The sequence below is a fragment of the Chionomys nivalis genome, chromosome 1, assembly GCF_950005125.1.
Source record: "Chionomys nivalis chromosome 1, mChiNiv1.1, whole genome shotgun sequence".
Classification (NCBI taxonomy): domain Eukaryota; kingdom Metazoa; phylum Chordata; class Mammalia; order Rodentia; family Cricetidae; genus Chionomys; species Chionomys nivalis.
The window spans coordinates 193,797,775-193,821,071 of record NC_080086.1 but is presented as its reverse complement, the minus strand read 5'-3'; the positions used below and the strand labels follow the sequence as shown (position 1 = coordinate 193,821,071).

Genomic DNA, 23,297 nt, shown 5'->3' with positions numbered 1-23,297 from the left:
ATTTGTTCATTTCCTTAGTCTGGAGCATTTTGGTGTCCAGCTTGAATGAGTGGCAGGCTGGGGAGAAGACAGCACGTTGTAGATGTGTTAAAATGCCATATCAGACATGAGCAAGGAAATCAGGACCACGAGGGATGCACCCACCCACTGTGACAGTGGAACTGATTTATTGGGAGCCCATCAAGGCCAGCTGGTCTGGGACTGAATAAACATGGGTTGAAACTGGACTCTCTGAGCATGGCAGACAATGAAGGCTGATGAGAAGCCAAGGACAATGGCACTAGGTTTCGATCCTAATACATGAACTGGCTTTGTGGGAGCTTAGCTTGTTTAGACGCTCACCTTCCTGGACGTAGATAGAAGACCTTCGTCTTCCCGCAGGGCAGAGAATTTGGACTGCTCTTCAGTATCAAGAGGGAGGGGGAATGGTGTGGGGGGAGGAGAAGAGGAGTGGGGATAGGGGGAGAGGATTGGGGGGAGGGGGCAATATTTGGGAGGAGGGGAGGGAAATGGGAAACGGGGAGCAGGTGGAAATTTTAATTAAAAAAGAATAAAAATAAAAAAATGCCATCTCAGAACGTTCAGCCTTCTCACACTGGGTGGAACAAAATCATTACAAAATGGCCGGCCTAATTCTCGTTCCCTCACCATAAAATTGAGCCTTATTAACATGTTTTAAAAGAAAACGTGTAAAATCTGCTTTATTATTATTATTTATTTACATAGTTTAAGCATACAGAAGGCTTTGATACCAAGGCGGAATGGAAGTGTCCATTTGCCATAGGATCTCTGCTATCACTTTGGGGTTCTTTCTTCATTCCATCCTCACTCGCCGTCCTCCGTCACTATCCCCACACTCACATGTAAACTTCTCACCCCTTCCAACGCTCCAACCAAATTCCTTCCCATCACAAACCCTTCTCCACTGACTGGGCCTTGAAGGAGCTGTAAGAGCCGGGGCACAGGCAAGGTGGGGTTTGATCTGACATCATTTGTGGATTAGAATGATCAAGAATTCGGGCCACGCTGAAGGCTGTGAGACAGATAAAGCCTGTGTTCTAAAGTTACTCACTGAGTCCAGATCCCTAGTACCTCTACCCATCAGCTGGGTGGCAGCTGAGACGCCACTAAAATCATGAGAGCCTTAGCCTTCTCCCCTGAGTGAGCAGTTAGTAACATTATATCCTGTATAATACATTATAGGCGGTGGTTGTGTGATGGGGGTGGGTCTTGTATTTATCTGTTGCTTTAATTGGTTAATTAATAAAGAAAACTGCTTGGCCCTGATAGGACAGAAAATTAGGTAGGCGGAGTAGACAGAACAGAATGCTGGGAAAAAGAAACCGAGTCAGGGAGTCGCCATGATTCTCCCACTCCAGACTGATGCAGGTTAAGATCTTTCCTGGTAAACCAGCTTGTGGTGCTACACAAAATATTAAAAATGGGTTAGATCAAAATGTAAGAGCTAGCCAATAAGAGGATAAAGCTAATGGGCCAAACAGTGTTTAAAAAAATACAGTTTCCGTGTAATTATTTCGGGGCATAAGCTAGCCATGCGGGTGGCCGGGTGCCGGGGATAGTTATAGATTAAAAGAAATAAAGAAAAATAAGCCACGTAAAAATGGAAAATTCACAGAGAGTCTGGATTCTTTGTATTATTGTGTTTTCTTTAAAATTTTTGACTGTAAAGGAGCTAAGTACAGAGAGACATTTCATTATATGGGCTGCCAAGCTAAACCAAAATGGATATAAGGGTATTATGATTTTAAAATATGGGTCTAAGGATATGATGCTTTGGAGAGGGTCTTCTTTTGTTTTCACAGAGGATGAGACTCTGTGGATTGTGTCTATCCCAATGTGGTATGATAGACCACGCCCTCCTAAAAGGTTGTTGTGAACACCTTCAGAAAATTACTTCACTCAACTGCCAACCGAGATGACCCTGACACACAGGTTACACCATGAAAGATCTGAATAACAGCGCCCCCATTCAGCATGAAGCAGTTTGGAGAGAAAAACTGCGCCCATGTTCCCAAATATGGTTTATAAATATTCTTTTACATTTAAAGGGGGATATGATATAGATATGAATAATTTGCATTGGTGTGGATTTGAAGGTCAATTTTGTTATATGTATATGCATATTTCTAATCTTGATTAAGGTATTGTGATTGTATAGTTCATTAAAAATGTAATGTATATAGGTTGTTAATGGATAATCATCGATAATTGTCAAGCTTTTAGTCATGTTAGTTAGATTTTCTAGATGTGCATAGATATATTTCAGCTAGATAGGCATTCTTCATATCTTTCAAAGACTGCAGAATATGGCATTTAAATGTTTTAATAACTTAGGGCTTTTCATGATAATGAGACACATCTGCTCCTGGCAGCACCAATCTACTTCAAGAGGAAGATGGGCATTGAAGAGGCTCCTTATGGAGTTTGATAGCCATTTGGGCATGAAACTGCTCATGCCTGGACTGATGCATAAACTGGACACAAAGAACTTGCAAAAAAAGGACTGCTGAACTTGCCTAAAGGTGAGATGATCTTTCGGGGTTCCTGACTCATAAAAGAGTCTGTGAGACATTCTGCAGGACACAACAGAAAATGACTGAACTGTCTTTGGAATTTTCCTGCTTCATGGAAATGTCTACTGGATTCTATGGGCCTGTAGACCGAAGATGGATGCCCCAACGGTACAGAGGAACTTTGAGTGACTGTCCAGGCAGCAAGATGTCTCTGTCATTTCTAGAGTTTTCTTATTTCTTGTTTTCTTAGGTAATATTATATCCTTCTGGAGTCTTTGATGGAGTTAAAGAATAAATAGATAGTTATAGTTTTCCTTAGTTATGATAAAAGATAAAATAGATATAAATATTGTAACTGTAATTCTTGCTTGATAACTGTTTTGCTACATGTAATCTTACTATGTTAAAGTGAAAGCCTTTCTTTTTTGTTTAAACAGAAAAAGGGGAAATGATGGGGGTGGGTCTTGTATTTATCTGTTGCTTTAATTGGTTAATTAATAAAGAAAACTGCTTGGCCCTGATAGGACAGAAAATTAGGTAGGCGGAGTAGATAGAACAGAATGCTGGGAAAAAGAAACCGAGTCAGGGAGTCGCCATGATTCTCCCACTCCAGACTGATGCAGGTTAAGATCTTTCCTGGTAAACCAGCTCGTGGTGCTACACAAAATATTAAAAATGGGTTAGATCAAAATGTAAGAGCTAGCCAATAAGAGGATAAAGCTAATGGGCCAAACAGTATTTAAAAAAATACAGTTTCCGTGTAATTATTTCGGGGCATAAGCTAGTCTTGCCGACAGCGGGGGACACAACCCCGCAGCTCCCACTTCAACAGTTGTGAGTAGTCTATGCACTTAAGAACTATCACTATTTAGTGTATGTGCTGATGTGGTACACGGTTTGTGTTGGGCTTTCTAAACTGCTGCATGAAGCAGGCTAGTGCCCTTCTTCATCATTTAATGCAGGTTTCTTGGCATTCCTTTTCACTGTGGAATCTGTTTCCGGAGCCATTGCAGCCGCTGAACCAAAAGCGAGCACAAGAGTTGACCTGTTTGTCATAATACCATCGAACTACATAGTCTCCACAGTTTCCAGGTTTCAGGGCTTCCCCGCATCTTGGGTCTAGGGAGAAAAGGGGGTGGAGGTTACTAGATGTGATTCTCTCGCTGAAGACATCAGGAAAAACCAACAAAACAAAAAAGCTTTATGCAGTGAAGTAATATAAACTTTTAATTCTTTATATATAGTAACAGCCAGTTGAGGAACATGCATCTAAATTATTGAAAGGAGGGTTCTATATTACCCCAAATATTCTGCCCACCACTGCTATCCATTCCTCAATTTCATTTTTATGAAACTCCACTAAACTGCACATTTCCAAGAAGGTATAAGTGAGAATCCATTACCTAATATCTCTGGGGAATCAGCTGACAGGAGAAGATAGATTTTTAAAAACAATCTCACTAGGTAGCCCAAGCTACACTCTTCTTCCTAAGGGCTGGTATTATCAGGGTGTACTATTGTGTCCGTCACAGGACTTCTGTCTTTTACTTTACATAACACCCAAGCACCAAAGGAAAGTTGATATTACAGTTCTCTTTTTAAAAGACAACTGTTGCAGGACCCAAAAAGACAGGGCATGACCATCTCATGCCAGTCACTATGAACTTTGGGAGTGCACTCCTATAGGAAAGTCAAAATAATAAGTCCATATTCTGTTAATTTAATCAGAGCCTCCAATTTATTAAATCCCTTTTTATTGATCAACAATGCAGAGTGCCTTGATTCTTATTTTCTACCTGAAGAAATTTTCCCAGGGTAAGAAAAGTCAGACAAACAGAAACCAGTTGCTATGGCTTGCTCTCTTGGAGATGATTCACACATGTATATCACAGCCGGTCTTCACTCCAACTCCATCCACTTCTCCTCATGCTTGGAGTGTGTCTTAGCATATTTTTAAAAACTGAGCTCTAAATCTGCTTCTGCTATGAAGACTCCTTACACCTAACGGAAAAGAACAGATTTACACAACCCCTACCTTGAGAACTAAAGAACGTGTCCTGGAACCTGTTTTCAAGTCCATCTAAGCTTCTGTTGGACCTGGATATTGTCTTTTTTGTCTTTTTTTTTTTTTTTTGTATGTGGCAAAACATACATAGTGTTTCTCTTTGTATATATAGTAACTCATAGAAAATCTGCTGCTGGATCAGAATCTGAGTTATACAACCAGGAATCAAAACCCCAAATATCTACATTTGAGAAGAACATAGAGCAGGTGAGGCCGAGGCAAACGGGGAGGAGGGGGATCACATTTAAATGTTCAGGTTAACATTTAACAGGTCCGTGCTGTAACATTTCAATAACAACACTTCCTCCCCAGACAGCTGCCTCTCGAGTTCCATATGACTCAGTCAGAGCTGGCTTTGTCTTCCCTGTTAAGTTAGAGCATTTCCTCAGAGGACATTCTAGAGACCACTCTCGTGTGCCTCCCTCACGTTGTGGATACAGCAGCTGTGTGGCAGATGTCTCTTACCTTTGTACAAAGACTTTTCTGACTGTAAAATCAAATTGGGATTTCTGATTTCCATTCCCTCGGGTCTGATGAGCAATGGCTCAAATGTGGTGGTCTCAGGTGGGGTAGGGACAGCCAAGTTACCAGCCTCAGTCAACACGGAAGGTTCAATCTCTTCATTCTGGCCTCTGGAGACATTAAACTACACACACACACACACACACACACACACACAGAGAGAGAGAGAGAGAGAGATACACACACACAAAAGAAAGAAGAAAAAACATAACATTACATTTTTGTTTGTTTGTTTCTGATAATGTCAACTCAACAAGGCTGATTTCTTGGAAAATGTAGACAAGGTTTATCATTGTGTGTCACCCCAGCTGTCCAATACTGACTATCTCAAGTCAAGCTCACAGACTCATGCCCCAGCCCTGATTAAAGAAGGATTGACTTTGCTGCCACTTCGTATGGGTTCTAGTGTATACACACTCTCCGCCTACATCTGGGCACAGATGTTCTGCTGAGGACTCCCAGGGAGAATTGGATGCATGTTGAGCATGAAATATGTAAGACTGGAAAGAGATAGTTTCCATTCTTTCTTAGTTGTTGCTATGAATAAGAAAAATCAACACTAATTTAGCATTTTCTGGTCTTTTTTACTCCATTTCTTAACACTACAGCTCTTGCTGAGATATTTCAAAATATCTACCCAGAACTCAATAAATTTTGAGTCAGAGAATTGGGACACAGACAGAGGATGCAACATTTAAACGAAAGTAGCATAGCAGCCCATTTGATTTCTTACACAATCCCCGCTGAATATCTTGCGCCTTCTCCTGCTTTCGCCCAGAACCCAAGTAAAGTCCTCTGTTGTATGGCACTTAATCTATAAAAATTCCAAGAAACACTAATCTCCAAGGCACATAAGATACATAAAGTTGTTTTTCGGAATCGTTTGAAGCAGGGAGTCCAGCAGACAGTGAACAGAGCCAGCTGTCATTGTTAGACGGCCTGGTTATTTACTGCTTTACGGCATTGGCTCCCTATGCACACACACGCAAACACATGCACACATACTCACATACCCGATCCACTGAGCACACTTTAATCTGAGTACTAATGTATGCATGTCTCTTACTATCTTAGCATAGAACATTCTACGACTGGAAGGAAAGGGTTCAGTCCCCTGTTCTCCAACAGGAACGGAGAAAGATTCTAACCCGGGAAAGAAACATGGCTGTTCTCTTCCTTCCCATCGCCACTTTACCAAAAACAAAGCTGCTGGTAGCAGTCTACAATGGGAACAGAAGGTCTCTGAGGGGAGTGTCCCGTGCTCTGGGCAGCATGGTTTCCTTACAGTAGTGGTTCTCAACCTTCATAATGCTGCAACCCTTTAATACAGTTCCTCATGCTGTGGTGAGCCCCAACCATACAATTATTTTCACTGATAATCCATAACTGCAATTTTGCTACTAATATTAATTGTAATGAAACTATCTAGTATGCACGATATCTGGTATTTAACCCCAAAGGGGTCATGACCCACAGGTTGAGAATCACTGCCTTAAAGGAATTTCCTCTGCTTTTGAATCTTTACAGAGCTCCAGAAGGCCTGAGAAGTTCCTCTTTTCTCCACGTAGAAACACCTATTTTTTCCTAAATCACTTGATCATTCAGGAATTTCTACAACTGTAACATCTTACCATGTTTCAGAATAGACACAATTAACTGTCTTCTATACACGAAAATAATTTCAACAGTCTCTGTACAATTTGAGACTATTAAACAAATGTGGGATTGTTGCGGTTGGCAATTTAAAATTTTTCTTCCTTTTTACAGAAGCAAACATGTTTGCTGAAAGGAATTTTAGAATGAATAGAAATCAGAAGCAGTTCTGCTCACGGATAATTGCTGCTGATATGTTTTCTCTACTCGATTGTTTTCCTATGTGAGTGTATTTTTAACAACAACAAAATGTAGGCTGGGACTGTAACTTGGCGTGTAACCTGACAGCCACTGTCTGAAAGCGAGTCAGAAAGCATGGGCATGAAATCACAAGCCTGCCCACCCCTCTGTCCATTTCTGCTCTGTCACACTGTCCAAAAGCAAATGCAGAACTGGAGAGTTGGCTCAGTAGTTAAAAGCTTTTGTTCTTGCAGAGGACCTGGGTTCAATTCCCAGCACCCACATGGCAGCTCACAGCCATCTACAGCTCCAGTCACATGGAGATCCAGCATCTTCTTTTGACCTCCGAGGGCTCCAGGCACTCACATGATACGCATACATATATGCAGGCAAAACACTCATGCACATAAAATAATAAAAGAAATAACTCTGTGATCTGGTTGGTTTTCTTTCGAGAAAAACATGTACACTGACTGCTGTGTTCAGACTTAGCTGTTCCCAGGATCAGGTCACATGGTGGGTGTCTGCTCCACAGTCAACAACACCTTCAAAGGTGCCTGTCTGGCTTTACTGGATTCCTCCTAGATGAACTATCCCTGCTGGGAACTCTTCTTGGAGGTCCATAAGCACTTACACAGTGAAGGTTCTTTGTATTCCACGGTGTCCGCACCACCTTGAGCTTGGGCTGCCCTTCCCCAGAATGACTGGGACGTTCACAGAGGTAGAGCACAGGGCTGTACTCAGCTGAAGGCCTCTGTACTTCAAATGTCATTCATCATAAAGTAACACAAGGAAACTTAGAAGTCTTTTTCAAAATAGGATATACATGAAATAGATATATATCCATATTAGAAATAATGAAATGGAAAAAACCTAAACTTTGGAGCAGAGGAAATTATGTGTATTCAGCACTGAGAAGACACACCAAGTTTTTTGACTCCGTGTCTGCAGTGTTTCTTCTAGGTCGGTTCTTAGTACATTTAGTTGCCCTGTTTTCTCTTCTGTAGGATAGAACGCCTCACACTCAAGGATTAGTAAATCATCAGCAATAGTCAGCGCTTACCCAGCAATTTCATATTCTAATAATTAGCTGTTCCATAGGTTTTGCTGATATTTTTACTTTCTTGCTCCAATGAGAGCATTAATTTTATTTTATAAATGAGTAAATTTGGATTTGGCCAATATAAATACATCTGTAGACATGACCGTTTAAGTATAATTAGTTCTGATTTCAGGAAATGAACTTAACTTTGCCAACATCAGAGAAACTAAAAACAGTCAGCTTGGTCTGGTGTCTCTTGACATTTTTAGTGTCCTTAATTATGGCCTTTGGATAGGGTACTTATAGTATAGCCACTATAGTAAGGTGAAACAGCCTACAAAATTTTACTTCTAAGCCGGGCGATGCTGTCGCACGCCTTTAATCCCAGCACTCAGGAGGCAGAGGCAGGCGGATCTCTGTGAGTTCGAGATCAGCCTGGTCTACAGACCAGGACAGGCTCCAAAGCCACAGAGAAACCCTGTCTCGAAAAACCAAAAAAAAAAAAAAAAATTTGCTTCTATAGAACATTCAAAGAAACTACAGGTATTGTCAAACATCTCCCTTATTTTTCCTTTTCTGTCATTGGGCCTGCATAACAAGCTAACATTGGTTGTTCTGTTACATGCAGGTTTCTAAAAAAAAAAATCAGCCATAGTGAATTATTTGCATGTGACATTACTTTAATTTTTTAAGACACTGTCAATAGATAATTAATAAGCTAGGGACAATTTAGGAAAGAGTTGAGACATAAATTATGACCATGTGGTGATATTATCAATATAAGCAAAGGAAGAGTTCTTGCTCCATGACACAGTGAGAGGAGAGCTGGTAGAATGGGCAGAGGGACATCAAGAACAATCTAGAGAAGACAGTACTAGTGAGTGGGAGTCATGCTCTGGACCTGTCAGAGGTTTCCTGAGGGCTGACTGGCTGGCTGATGGGGCTGCAGCACAGAAGGGAGGCCTAGGAGAGAAACCGGCACCCTGCCTGCCAGGGCGAGTCACCTGTGGCATAGCCAGAGTAAGGCACACAGAGGCCATCTGAAGGGCGACTGTGGCGTCCAAGAGCAGGGTCTGAATTACAGATGTTAAGTGTGGCAGCTGTCAGGATGTGTGCCACTGGGACACACAATGAAAGTAGAGAAGACAAAAAGTAAGTTGAAGATAAATCTCGGAAGAGAAAAAAAGTGGAGAAAGAGCTGAGGGGGTGTCTATATGTAAGAGGCGACAGAGAAAGAGGAGAGAGGAACCCCTGAGGTAACTGAAAAAGTACCAGCAGAGGGGTGGAAACTCACTTCCAGACTGCGGCTGTCGTGTTACACACAAATGAGAAATCAAGGAAGGATGTGGCAATTTGCTGGCCCTTGGTGGCCTTCTGCCGAGGCAGGTTGGAGTCGACCCTGGCTTCAGGCGATAGGAACTACAGCAAGAAGGAAGGAGGCTGAAGTAGGAGAGAGAACGAGAAGAAAGGGAGGGGAGGAGGAAGAAAGGGAAATGGGGGAAATGGCGGGAAAGGAGGAGTAAAAGAGACAGAAACGTGCAGAGTGTAAAAAGCCAAAGGCAAGAGAAAGACAAAACAGAAGACACTCGTCTAAAAGGGATAATTTTATCATGCGCAGATAGCAGTAAATAGGATATTAACAGAAGAGCCGAGTGAATTTGGAAAGGGTTGCTTTAAATTTTCAAGATGAGTGAATCTGAAACCTACTCACTAGAAAGTGCCTGGTGGGGATGGAGAAATCAAGTCCCAACTTGGACCAAGAAGGAAATATTGAAGAACATGGGTGAAGGATTGAATAGTGTCACCTCAGAGTTGAGGACAGAGGCCAGGCTTGATACCGAGAGGAAGCAATATATTTAATTCCAGCATCAAGTCTGAACCTGTCCAAAGTAGCAGTTGTCTGAGGATGTTCCAGTAGAAACAAGGCATGTTGGCTCAAGTCTGTAATCCCAGCACATAGGTGGCAGAAGCAGGAGGACTTCCATAAATTTGGGGCCAGCCTAGGGTACATAGTGAGCTTCAGGCCAGCTCAGACTACAAAATAAGCCCCCATCTTAAAAAATTCTCAATGGAGCCTGGTTCAGAAATGGCTTGTTTGGGTGACCTTGAGATGGATGGTGAGCACAGAGAGAGGAAGAACTGGAGACAGAAGCATTTGGCTAGTGCACATGATGGCACAGCAGATGCCAGGCCTGTGCTGATCTCTGCAATGTACATTGGTGCAGAGGAGTTCTGTAGACTGACTGCTAGCATTGAAGATGTCAGGATGATATCAGCAAGAGGGTAACTCTCTTCCCTGCTTCCTCCACAACATCTCTGGCTGGAAATAAAGGTACCCCTGGGGCGCATCCCACACGAGTTTGGCTGTGTCAGTCATCTGGTTGCTAGGGAGCCATTATGTACAGAAACTCCACATCCTCCTCCTCCAGGGAAAGAGTGGTCTGGCTGTCAGTTATCTAAGTTATATGCAGTTGAGAAGGAGTTTCTTTCAAGAGTAGATAATATTTCATTCCTTGCTACTTCTTTAAAAAAAATTAAAGAATTCTGGTAGAAACTGGTTCAAACGGATTAACACCCGTGCACAGACACTAATTATTAATTCATTTAGAATCGTGGAAAGTAGCTTCACACAGGAAATGAAGATGCTTATGTAATTAATGGACCATTACTGGAAATAATTATTGACCTGACAAGTTGATGTTTAATTGATTTCTCTGCCTTGCTTTCATTTATATCATGAAAATCTTATCCCAACTGTCCAAGTGAAGAAAAATAAATAAACATGAAGTGTTAACATTATTAATAGCATCAAATATTTAGGAAGCATCTACAGTAGAAAGTTTTCGCTGAGTGTTTTGAAGACCTTGGTTATTTTTCCGTCTCATTTTCTTCTCTTCTATCTTGTCCTTTTACCCCCACACTCCACTTAAATCTTCCTGTTTCATTATTCTCCCGTGACCCTTCATTTCACTCTATTCTCTCTCCCCTTCATGGGAGCTCTCTCCCACGGCTCCTCACTAATTTCCAGACCTCTGTGGCTATTCCAAATTTGGAACATGCATATCTGCAGATTCAAAGGTCACAAACACAATGAGAAAACAAGATGTTTGTCTTTCTGAGTCTGAGTTTCCTCACTCAGAATGATAGTGTCTAACTCCATCCATTTTCCTACAAACTTCATTTTTCTTAACAGCTGAATAATATTCCACTGTGTGAATGCACCACATTTTTTATAATCCTATTTATCAGTTGATGATGGAAACATAGGTGGTTTCCATTTCCTGGCTATCGTGAATAGGGCAGCAATGTTCATGGAAGAGCAGGTATAGTAGGTTTGCTGACTAGTCTTATGCCAACTTGACACAAAAAGTAGAGTTATATGAAAGGAAGGAACCTTAATTGAGAAATTACCACCATAAGACTGAACAGTAAGGCATTTTCTTAATTAGTGATTGATGTGGGAAGACCCAGCCTGTTGTGGGTGTTTCCATCCCTGGGCTGATGGTCCTGGGTTGTATAAGAAAGCAGACTGAGCAAACCATGATGGGTAGTCCGGTAAGCAGCACTCCCCACAATCTCTGCATCAGCTCCTGTTCCAGGTCCCTTTCCTGTTTGAGTTCTTGGCGTGCTGTTCTTCAGTGGTGAACAGTGTTGCAGAATTGTAAGCTGAATAAGCGCTGTCCTCCCCAGTTTGCCTTTGGGTCATGACGTTTTGTCACGGCAATAGAGACCCGAGTAAGACAGTAGGATACAGAGTTCTTTATGTAGATGTCAGAGAGGGCTATAGTTGAACGCATGGTAGATCTATTCTGGATGTTTGAGGAACTTCTACAGCAACTTCCATAGTGGTCACACCAGTTCCTACTCACACCAGCAGTGAGCACATGTCCCCTCTGCACATCCTATGTCAGCATTTGTCGTCATTTTTAAACTTAGCTGCTCTGACTAGGGTAAGATGAAATTCAAAAGTAGTTTTATTTGTATTTCCCTTATGACTAAGTATTTTGAAAATTTCTTAAGTGTTTCTCGGCCATTTGTGTCTCATTTTTTTGAGAACTCCTTTTTTTAAATTGATTTTTTTTTAATTTTCCTGATGGGGGCAGTACTTTTTATATTCTAGTTATTAACTGTTTAACTCTTTGTAAAATATATGGGTGGTGAAGGTATTTTACCATTCTGTGGGCTGCCTCTTACCTAAATAGAAGCTTTTAGTTTCACAAGTTCTCATTTATTAATGTCGATCTAGTGGTGCACACCTTTAGTCCCAGCACTTTGGAGACAGAGGCAGGTGGATCTCAATAGAGTTCAAGGACAATCTAGTATACACGAGAGTTCCAGCACAGCCAGAACGACATAGTGAGACCCTGTCTCAAAAAACCAACCAAAAAAAAATTTGTTGGTCTTACTTCCTGTGCTACTGGGATCCTAGGATCTTTTTATGTTTGTAATTTTTATAACAGCGTAATTGGTACTTTTCACTAAAGAAAAGCTACAGATTTTTCTTTTAGGCCAATAGCTGGTATATAGCATTTATTTCTTCTATAAGCATGACTCAAATGTCTACTAGATAAAAAACAAAGCATAATTTTAAGTCTTATACATGTAATTAAACAAAGTTTAATTAGATGCAGAGTGAGGCCTCAAGGGATTTCAATCCAGTAGGACAATTAAGGCACATACCTGCATGCACACCTACTTATTAATAATAAGTTCCAGGAGAAAGCATAAAGGGATAGAGTATGCTGTGTAATCTCAGGTAGCTCCTGGAGACTGGCCTACAAGAGAAGTGGCGGAGGCCTACAAGCTATGAAGCAGGAGCCCCTCTGCTATCCTCACTTCTCAGCATACCTGCTCTCAGATATTTAGAGTGCACCTCAGTCAGAATCAAGTCTCCTACCACAGTTCAATGGATGCTTAACGGGTTAGACACCACCAACTTAGAGTTCTCTCTAAAGTGAAGTAATTCATATCATTTCTCCCTCGAGAACAGATTTTTGTAGAAGGAAGAAGAAATGACAGTTAGAACTAAGTGTCTAAATGAAGAGATAAAAGGGACGACAAAACAAGGAAAAAGACACAGAAAAGAAAAAGAAATGGAGCTTCTAGGAGCGTTCACCTACTTCGCAGCATGGCCTAAAATAGACTTGGGAACAATTTGAGAACCTAAAGCTTTTGATTGATTTTAGATGCTTGGATATGATACCATACAGATAAATACGCATGCACAGAATATGACTGGGTGTTTTGAATGAAAATGCCTCTCATAGGCTCATATGTTTAAATGCTTGATCCTCAGTGAGTGGAACTGTTTGGGAAGAATTAGCAGGTGTGGCCCTGTTTGAAGCAATGCATCACACTGGGAGTTGGCTTTGAGGGTTCAAACGCCCATCCCAGGTTCAGTCTGTCTGTCTCCTCTCTCTCTCTCTCTCTTTCTTTCTCTCTCTCTCTCTCTCTCTCTCTCTCTCTCTCTCTCTCTCTCTCTCCCCTGCTTGTTGCCTGCCTGTGGATCAAGAGGTAAAGCTCTCAGCTCCTCCAATGCCACGACTGTCTGTTTCTCACCATGATGATCATGAACTAATCCTCTAAAACTGTAAGCAAACCCCAGTTAAATGCTTTCTTTTATAAGAATTGCCTTGGTCATGGTGTCTCTTCACAGCAATGAAACAGTGACTAAGACGATAACTATTTATATACACACATAGTTATAATAACATTTAATTCTGTGCATGCACATCTGTCTTTAATCGATGAGATTTCTCACGTATCTCTAAAGTTTAAGATGAGTAAAAATGTACATATGTCTGCTCAGACTAAGTAGTTACTGGAAAACTGGTTGCTTACAAACTCTTCTACTAAGAGAACCTATTTCAAAAAGCATTCCAAGAAGTTCAGATTCATTTCAAGCTTTCAATGTCACACTACCCCCACCCTCAGCTAAAGTGCCTCATCTGTTCAGATATGTTAAAGTCACTTCCCCCAGGGTGATCAGAATTCCTAGAATTCCATACCAAAGGCACGTGGTCTTCATATTCCTCATTCCTATAGTAACTTATCCTGAGATGCTACCAAGGCACTGAACGTGGCACAAACAAACTCCATTACCTTTCTTTGAAAAAGTAGTGCCCCATCCCCCACCCCCATGCAGTCTTCATTGTAGTTATGATATTTTAATCTATCTTATCTCTAAACTAGTGACCCATGGTCATGCCAAACCCACCTTTGCTCTAACTGCCAACGCATCAAATCCTGCTAATTCTACCTAGAGAAAGCTTCCCAGTCTACACGTTCTTATTCCTACTGCCCCTGCTTAGCTTATAATCCCTCGCCAAGACTCTTGCATATCTCGTATCTCAGCCTCCCATCTCTGCCCCTCTCCTCTTTTCCAAACAATAACCAGTTACTTTTTCTATGAACCAATCATGATCACATGACCTTTGCTTTACACACTGCTACCACATGGCTGCCTAGTCTGTGGATGGAGTTCAAACTCCTTGGCATGACATACGAATCCATTTCTAATTAGTTATCAAAGTACCTGTTCATCTTTAAATTTCTCCATTCTGCCACATTACGCACCAGCCCACTACTAGACTGAAATTTTGCTCTTCATGTATGAAGTGCCATACATGAACTTCAGAACCCACCCTGCCCTTCTTACATGCTCCCTGTGCTATAAGTACCTTCCCTCTAATCTTCCCTTAAGAAACTACTAATGGCAATCCATTAAGAGATAAATATAAGCTCCTTTTTATGGACCAAACTTGTGTTCCTCCAAAATTCACATATTAAAATTTAGATTACCCAGTGCAAAGGTGTTTGAAGGTGGAGGCTTTGGGAAGCAATGGGGTTATAGGGGGCTCGGGTGAACGCTATCAGTGCTTTTCTAAGAAGAGATATAAGAGCTGTCTCTCCATCATATGAGAAGGTAACAAGAAGCATCTGCTTGTAAGCCAAGAAGTGAGATGAACATCAGATTCAGACACCCAGTTGTCAGAAGAGTGAAAATACTGGTGATTTAAACCAGCCCATCTTATTTTTCCCCGTAGCCTCAGTAGATCGCAGAATTTTCTACTTCCCTTCCTGAAGGCAATTGCCCCACTTCTTGCACTTCCGGCTTTTTCTGCTACCACTCTCAGGGCATCAGTACGTCCTGTACTTTTCAAGCTTTCTGTAAGTGCATGGGATCAAGGATAACACATGGATAGCAGGGAATCGCCAAGATGTGCTCCTGGGAATCACCGGTGTTACCATAAACACACTGCGGCTCAGAGAGTAAAAGGTCTGTTTATACATTGCTTATTGGACGAAACATGGACGTGTTCTCTTTAAGGAAGACGTTGGAAAGTGTCAAAATGCCTCTTAGGAAATTGATCACATGGATCAGCTAGAAGACCAAATGATAAGTCACACACAGAGAAATCTCTTAGAAGGTGGCATATATGTCACAAGGATAGTCATGGATATAGTACAACAAAAATTTGCTTGCTTACATGTGACTTAAATAATAATGACCCCCAATAGGCTCATAGATTTGAATTTGATAGGGTTTAGGAGGTGTGGCCTTGTTGGAGAAGGTGTGTGGTCTTGGAGGAAGGGTGTCACTGCAGGTGGGCTTTGAGGTTTCAAATGCTCAAGTCAGGCCCAGTGTTTCTCTAACTCTTCCTGTTGCCTGCAGATCCAGATGCAAAAATCTCAGCTACCTCTTGAGCACCATGTCTGCCCTGTGCTGCCATACTTCCCACCATGATAAAAATGGACTAAACCTCTGAAGCTGTAAGCAAGTCCCAACTAAATGCTTTTCTTTATGAGAGTTGGCATGGTCATAGTGTCTCTTCACAGAAATTGAACAATGACTAAGACAACTTACTTAAAGCATTATGGTTTATTGATTGATTGATTGTGACTAAGTTATGTGGCTCTCTAGTATAGATTTTGTAGATTGCAAAAGAATCAAGTCAGAATGTCAAAAGGATACATCTCTGGCCATACATCATTGTTTGTAATTTCATTTAACATGTTTTAGATAGACAAGAGCCAGGAAAAAACCTCTGGGCCAAATCTCCATCTCCATCTGCTTTTATAAATATGGTTTACTTTGGATTGAGTTTTGTGTATTGAAAACACACTCTACCACTGAGCCAGGTCCTGGTCTACATTTATTAAATAAGCTCTATTACAGCATAATCATGCTTATTCGTGTGTTTTCTATAACTGCTTTTGCAATTCAAAGACAAAACTGAAAAATTGGAACAGAAATTCTACGACCTGTCAGTCAAAAGTATTCAGTATATGACCGTTAGCATGCTGACATCTGGAATACATCTGATGGTATAAGAGCAATTCAGTGCAAGTCTCTTGCTCTAACAGAAATACTCATTTGGAGTCAGTATTCCAACAGATAGAAGCATGCCAGAGGATAGTCTGCCCTTTCTTAGTAAGGAATAGAATCTAGTGAGTTCTACAGTCTGTGTCTACAGGAAGGGCATCCCAGGCCTCACTCCTCGACAGGCCTGGCTCTGAGTCCTGATCCTGAGGTCTCTTGGCTCCAAATCCTGGTGCTAGAAGGCTGTTGCACTTGCTTATGATGACTGGCATTAATGGAGCTTTCATTGAAGGACAGCACAGGGACTTCATTGAACTTCAAGAATAATTACATGACCCCTCCATGCTTCCTAGATCCATGGGAGTAGTAGAAATCAGTCTAGACTGGCTTTAGTTAGTACTTGCTGAGGAAGAAATTAATGGGAGATTATTGAGTTTTCTCTGGATCTCATTCATGTAAGTCAGTTCCCGGAAGCTTGCTAAGAAGACAGTCACATTTGTCTCTATCTCCAGGAAGCAGCTATCCTCACCAGGAAGCTCTAACCCTGAGCACCCACCTGTACCCACCTGTACCATGACCATGTACAGACCCCACCCCTCCCGTTCCATGAGCAGAAGCAGAAAGCCTGAAGGACAAGAATGTGATGTGGTCTGGAGTTGGAAGGTCAACACTTGGACCCATGTGTAACTTTGGGCGAACTCAAGAGAGTACAAGGCAGATGCACCAACGCATGAATGAGGGAGAGCTATATCCTGGCAGAAGAGAATCGGCAAAGGATAACAAGAGGGTAAGTTTGAATAACACAGTATCAATCTGTTCCAGGACACATGTTTTGGTAGTAACAGAATAATAGAAATATTGAAATGACACTCTCAAAATAACATTTCAAGCACTATAGCCAGTTAGTTAAGTGAATGTGCATACTTTTGAATCAGGGCCACAATTTGAAGTAAATATTCTCATAATGCTCATGAAACTATATGAAAGATCACAGCTAAGAAACACAGAGCTTTTGTATTACATCTGTGCAGAGGGGCACACAAGGATGTACATAGAAACAACAGTTTTATATCTAGCTGGAATTCTTTTTAACAGAATATTTTATACATTATGTGTTGAATGGTATGAAAATGCCCAGGAAGTCATCACCACAACCTTTGTTGCAATATTATCCATCACCTTAGAAGTTGATTTCTGCCTCATCTATGCATCCCTATTGGAAGTGTGATATGCACTGTCAAATATCACTCTTGTGTCAACATGGTACAGTAGGGTGCAGCCTTGTTATATTTTTCTTCAGATGGTAAGTTATCTATGTAACATTGGACAATAGATGTTGGTCAGCCGCTCACTTGATATACATGTCGGCAGTTCTTAGATGCTCATGGGTATTGAAGAAAATCTATGTTGAAATACCATTGAATTGTGCTGAGTTCTTGGAGTACAGATGAATGTTATGATTTTCAGCAAACTGAATAAGTGTTATATATACAAATCATTTTCTCATCAATTATTTCTTATTATCACTTCACTTAAATAATGTCACAAAATATAAGCCTAATTTTTAATTGAAAAAAAAAGAATAATGTAGAGATCAATAAAAAAAAAGAAATATATTATTTGTGATATTCAATAAGTTATTATCAACTATGGAAAAAATTAATACCATCTTTATGCGATAAGTTTCAGGGCTATTTCAGAACTGGAAATCTACCATCAAGGACCTAAAATTAAACATAGCTCAACTGATCCTGAGCAAGCAGGGCAGGGACAATGTCTTCCATATCAAACAGACTACACCATTTAAGTGCAAGGAGCAAGCAAACATCTCCTTACCGACCTACAGATGCTTCCAACTCACAGTTACTTAGTGACCTGCAGCCGCCTGCCAACTCACAGCCGCCTACCGACACACAGTTACTTAGTGACCTGCAGCCGCCTGCCAACTCACAGCCGCCTACCGACACACAGTTACTTAGTGACCTACAGCTGCCTACTGACTCACAGCCGTCTAACTACCAACTCACATTTACTTACCGACTCAGAAGCTTCTTCTGTGGGCTTTGGGGTGGATGTGTCGAGCTCTTGGCCTGACGACCAAAATCCAGACTGTAGGGATGATGATCCAAATACTTGAATGAGATAGGAATCAAAATCCTCACAAATTTTTTTAGACAATTTTTGCTTCAGAGTATCTTTTTAAACAGAAGCAGAAAAGGGGATTAGTGGAAACAGTGAAACTTCACTCAATCCATCTTAAAGAGATCAACACTGTCCTTAAGCAAGATCCTTCCCATTGTTTGAAATCAACAGTTAACTACAGTAGGAAACATTTATATTATCTGTAAAAGACTATATAAAATATCTCTATTTAATAATACACACTAGCACAGAAGGCATAAATATCATCAATGCCCTTTTATCCAAAGTGTCAGTTCACTGAGTTATTCTGTGGACAGGACTAGCCTCCTAATACTATGTAAAACAGGCAATTGCATCCTGTTTTAGGGCTAACAAAAGGCCAATTAGTCTTAAAATGTATAATTTATTACTGCAACAATTTTAAAACCCTCTCAGATAAGATAATAAAGCCTTAATTCAAATTGATAAAATATAATCTTTCTCTCAAATGTGCGATACTTTCATTCATTCTAATATAGAAATAGCCCAGTGAAACTGCGTACATCAGATGAACCTATCAGCCAATAGAAAAAGATACTTAGTTTAAGAATGCCTATCAGGTTAGCATAGTGACGTATTTCCAAAGGTTATTCTTTCAGATAAATGGCTGGCATAAAGCAAGCAACTAGAACATTCGCTCCAATCCTTGTCGCTTACAGTTCTCATCTTTTTGGACTTCCATAACTTTATCATCAAGTTTTCTTTATTTATTTTCAATTCCAGTTTTGTTTTTTCTGCTTTGCTTTATGCTTGCTACATTCCTTATTCTAGTTAAGAAACTTTGGATAGTAACCAATAGTCACAATATAAAGAAGGTCCCATCTTCCTCTTCATTCCTGCCACTGCCATGGAAACTCCAGTTGAACTTCACAACTGAGCATTCCCTGCACATGAATAGATACAGGATTGTGCCCTCTACACTCGGGTCATAACACTTAGTCTTTAGCCTTCTGTAGCTTATAGGTTACAATGTTAAGCTGATATAATCCTCTTTAACTTGCTGGTTTCTGGCTTTTGTCAGGATAACCTAGTGGTGTGACTCTGCAAGGAACAGCACACATTCCTTTTTACTGGGGTGGCCTCCTTACCTTGCAGGGTAAAGAAGTCATCGAACTGATAAACATGTTCCGCGTCAGTCGCAATGAGATTCATTTCTTGGTGAAAAATTTCGAAGTTGGGATCATCTTTCTTCACCACTCCAATCACAAATATTTCCACGTCAGAGTCCTTGGCATCCTTCACCACCTCTGCCAGCTTCTTTTTATCTCGGGAATCTGTCTGTCCATCAGTGATCACCAAGGCCACCTTCTTTACTCCCGGCCTTGCCTCCTTGAACATATCGTTGGCTGTTTGAAGAGCACTGGCCGTGTAGGTGCCTTCCCCCAGGTATTGCATGTTGTCCACCTCCAGCTTGAAGTCATCCTTGCTGGAGAACTGCTTCAGGCCAGCCACTCTCTCCACCTTGTGGCTGTAGTTGATGATGCCTATCCGGGCTGTGGCAAGGTCCAGGGCTACCCGGTCAGCCAGAGTCTTCACAAAATTTTGGATGATCTGAAAGTTCTCTGGCCCCACACTTTCGGAACTGTCAATCACAAACACCAACTCTAGTGGAGTCTCTTTGCATTTGGGCCCACAACCTAAAAGATGAATACAGAAACAGAAATGTTGTAGAACTGAAAAACAAACCATCACAGATTATTATCACCATTATAGGAGAGTGGCAAGATGCGTGGAAATGAACCAAAGACCTCAACCATGGTCTTCCTTTCCTGTTACAGTGGGAATAGCTTGTAACTCTCTCCTCTTTGGATGCTGTGCTTTATTCTTTTTTTTTTTAATATGTATGGGGGGCTGTTTTGTAGAAATTTCCTCCAAATTGAAATAATCTAACCTGGCCAAAAGTTCCTTAAGATGAAGGGAGTTCTAGAAGGAAGAAATCAACAACTCACAAGTCTTAGAAAGTCTCTGAAACGTACAAGATTCATACAGAAGCAGAAAGAACTGCTGAAGAGAAGCAACCCTCTAGTCTTTTAAGTTGCCTACCAGTCACATACAGAATTCTAGAGCTAGAGTTCTAATTTCTTAAGGCAGGCACCCATTCTAGGGTTGCCTTCTGGTAATGCTGGTGCCTTTAAGTCATTTATGCTTGTAAGTACCCTCCTACCCCAGCACACTCCTGTGAGTCACCCAATAACCTTGTTGGCTCACCTAGGTGGACCTTGGTAACATTGTTACTTTGATCTGTCATCAGTTCCCTATCTGGGTGGAGAGTCATTCGTTTATCTCTCCACTAATGTGTCACACAACAAAGGAACAGAACTACAGTGTAGCAGATAAACACTTTTATGTCTGTTTCTTATATTAAAATTTAAAAACCTTTTTAAAACTTAGCATGCTCTGTGTGAGCCTTCTTGGTTCCGTTCCTCTCAGAGGTGATTGCCGTCCTGAATTTGTTTTCCTTATTCCACAATTTACACTTAAGCTACAGCCCAAAGCTGTGGTTTTAACCTTCATTTAAATGAAACTAGAGAGTGGTTCACGGGTATGCAGGATAGATGAAAGGAAAGGAGGGAAATGTTAACTGGGGGTAGGTTAGGACCCCGGAGCCGACACATAGCAGCTGCTCTGGGCAGTGACTCCACACCCACTGAGAGGATTACAGCTCCACCCACCACAGAAACCAGCACTCCATCTGCGCCAGAAACTCTTTGACAAGAGGGATTCCAGAAAATACTGGTCAATACGCAACCATTCAGAGCTGGGGTCCCCAAAAATCGAATCCAGAAGCCATGTCTAAGTTGTCCTATTACCTATCCGGCCTCAAGCCACCTCTCAGGTGATAAAGAACTGCTGGGACTCAGTGCTATTTTTGCCTCTGTCCACTTCAGACACAGAAGTCATCATTACCCCTTTAGTCTTCTTTAGCTAATTGTTTTCATTATCCCCTCTCTCTGACAACTCGAAGTCTTGAGTGTTCAGTCATGGGGGAGTTTAGATTTCTTTGCGAAATAAGGTGAAACCCTGGATGTCTCCCTGCTTGTGAGATAGAACACAGTTTCAGCAATGACAATGAAGCTCACTTTGAAAAGTCATCCTAGCTGAGGGAAAAGCATGGGGCGGTCATTAGCTAGTCTCCAGGTGCATGTTGGGCTTTTGCAACCAAATTTCCATTGTGTGGGGTTTTTTCTAAGGCTCAGGAAAGTCACTGACTATTGATGAGCACAATACTTACAAGGGCCCTGCTACCCACACTCTGGAGCTTCCCATTCTCCAGACAGCCTTAGGGAAACAAGAAAACAATTGTAGGGTTCCTACAGCCCTCCACAATGTCACCACTCCATTTTCCCATTTTCCACCTGCTTTTCAGATGACTTTCTCATTTCCCCACCAGCTATATATATATGTGTCTCCTGGATGGTCGCATTAGCTCTGCAACACAGCACACGATAGGGCTGACACTGTACAACACAGCACATGGTAGGGCTGACACTGTCCAACACAGCACACAGTAGGGCTGCCACTGTACAACACAGCACACAGCAGGGCTGCCACTGCACAACACAGCACACAGCAGGGCTGACACTGTACAACATAGCACACAGTAGGGCTGACACTGTACAACACAGCACACAGCAGGGCTGACACTGTACAACACAGCATATGGTAGGGCTGACACTGCACAACACAGCACATAGTAGGGCTGACACTGTACAACTCAGCACACAGTAGGGATGATACTGCAACACAGCACATGGTAGGTCTGACACTGCAACACAGCACACAGTAGGGCTGACACGATACAACACAGCACATAGTAGGGCTGACGCTGTGCAGGACATTTCACTTTCTTGATAATTAAATCTTACCACATATTTCAATAATAAGTTTGATAATTTCTTCTTTCTGGGGAGAAAGGAAAATGTATTAACATTAAGTTTATGACTAGAGTATATTTCCTATCATCCCAAAAGATTTGTCTCATAATTAGTGTTGGACAATTTGATTCACTCCTTCCTTGGAGAAAATTAAACAAATAGCACAAAAGTTGGAAGTTGGATATGACGTGTCATACCCCAAAAGAGGATGAATTCTGAAACTTAACAGTTCAGACTTTTAGATATTAAATTGCAACTCCAGTACACATAGCTGTGGGTGTTGTAATCTGTTGGCCTGGTCTGCCACCTGGGTACCCTGTCCCTTTAAGAGGCCAGCTCTGCCCACTCCCAACCTCCCCCATTCTGCAGAGGCAAGCTGATCTCCCACCTCCTCTCCACTCTCCAGTTCTCTCTCTCTCTCTCTCTCTCTCTCTCTCTCTCTCTCTCTCTCTTCCCCCTTTCTTCTACAAAGGCAACTTCTCCCCCTTTCCCCCTTCTCCCCCTCCCCTCCATTACCCACTAAATAAACTCTATACCCCAGCTCAATCTGCATGGTTTATCTGTCTGTCTCCCGCAGGGCCTCAGGCCACACGCCAGGGACCCACTGAGGCTTCCGGTGACCCCTGCTACCCCTTGTGGGACCAACCTCAAGTCACCCATATTTATAAAAGATAACAGTGGGACCCGGGTTATCAGACAATAAAACAGTGGGACCCGGACCTGGGCTGTCAGATGACAGAAGGGTTTCTGGATTTGGCATGATGATGCAGATTACATAAGGTGAAGGTGCCCAGGTCAGAGCCCACCTGGTCCTACCTCCCTTGGCATGGTGCCAATCAGCAAAATGATTTAGACCATGTGCTGAGTCACTAAGGCAAACACTGAGGCCTAAAGGTACCCATTTTCGATCCTTTTTCTATTC

At 41.7% G+C, this 23,297-nt stretch overlaps 1 protein-coding gene across 1 annotated transcript in view; it reads right to left on the bottom strand.

The window, feature by feature from the left end:
* Positions 1-3,357: 3,357 nt before the first annotated feature.
* Positions 3,358-23,297, bottom strand: part of Col28a1 (collagen type XXVIII alpha 1 chain) — a 162,132-nt gene continuing 142,192 nt past the window's right edge. The window contains exons 30-34 of the mRNA XM_057779390.1: positions 22,367-22,403; positions 19,589-20,137; positions 18,357-18,514; positions 5,065-5,245; positions 3,358-3,653 (exon numbers count right to left, since the gene is read on the bottom strand). Of these exons, the coding sequence (XP_057635373.1) occupies positions 3,484-3,653; positions 5,065-5,245; positions 18,357-18,514; positions 19,589-20,137; positions 22,367-22,403 (1,095 nt within the window). The 3' untranslated portion in view covers positions 3,358-3,483. The remainder of the gene's footprint in view (positions 3,654-5,064; positions 5,246-18,356; positions 18,515-19,588; positions 20,138-22,366; positions 22,404-23,297) is intronic.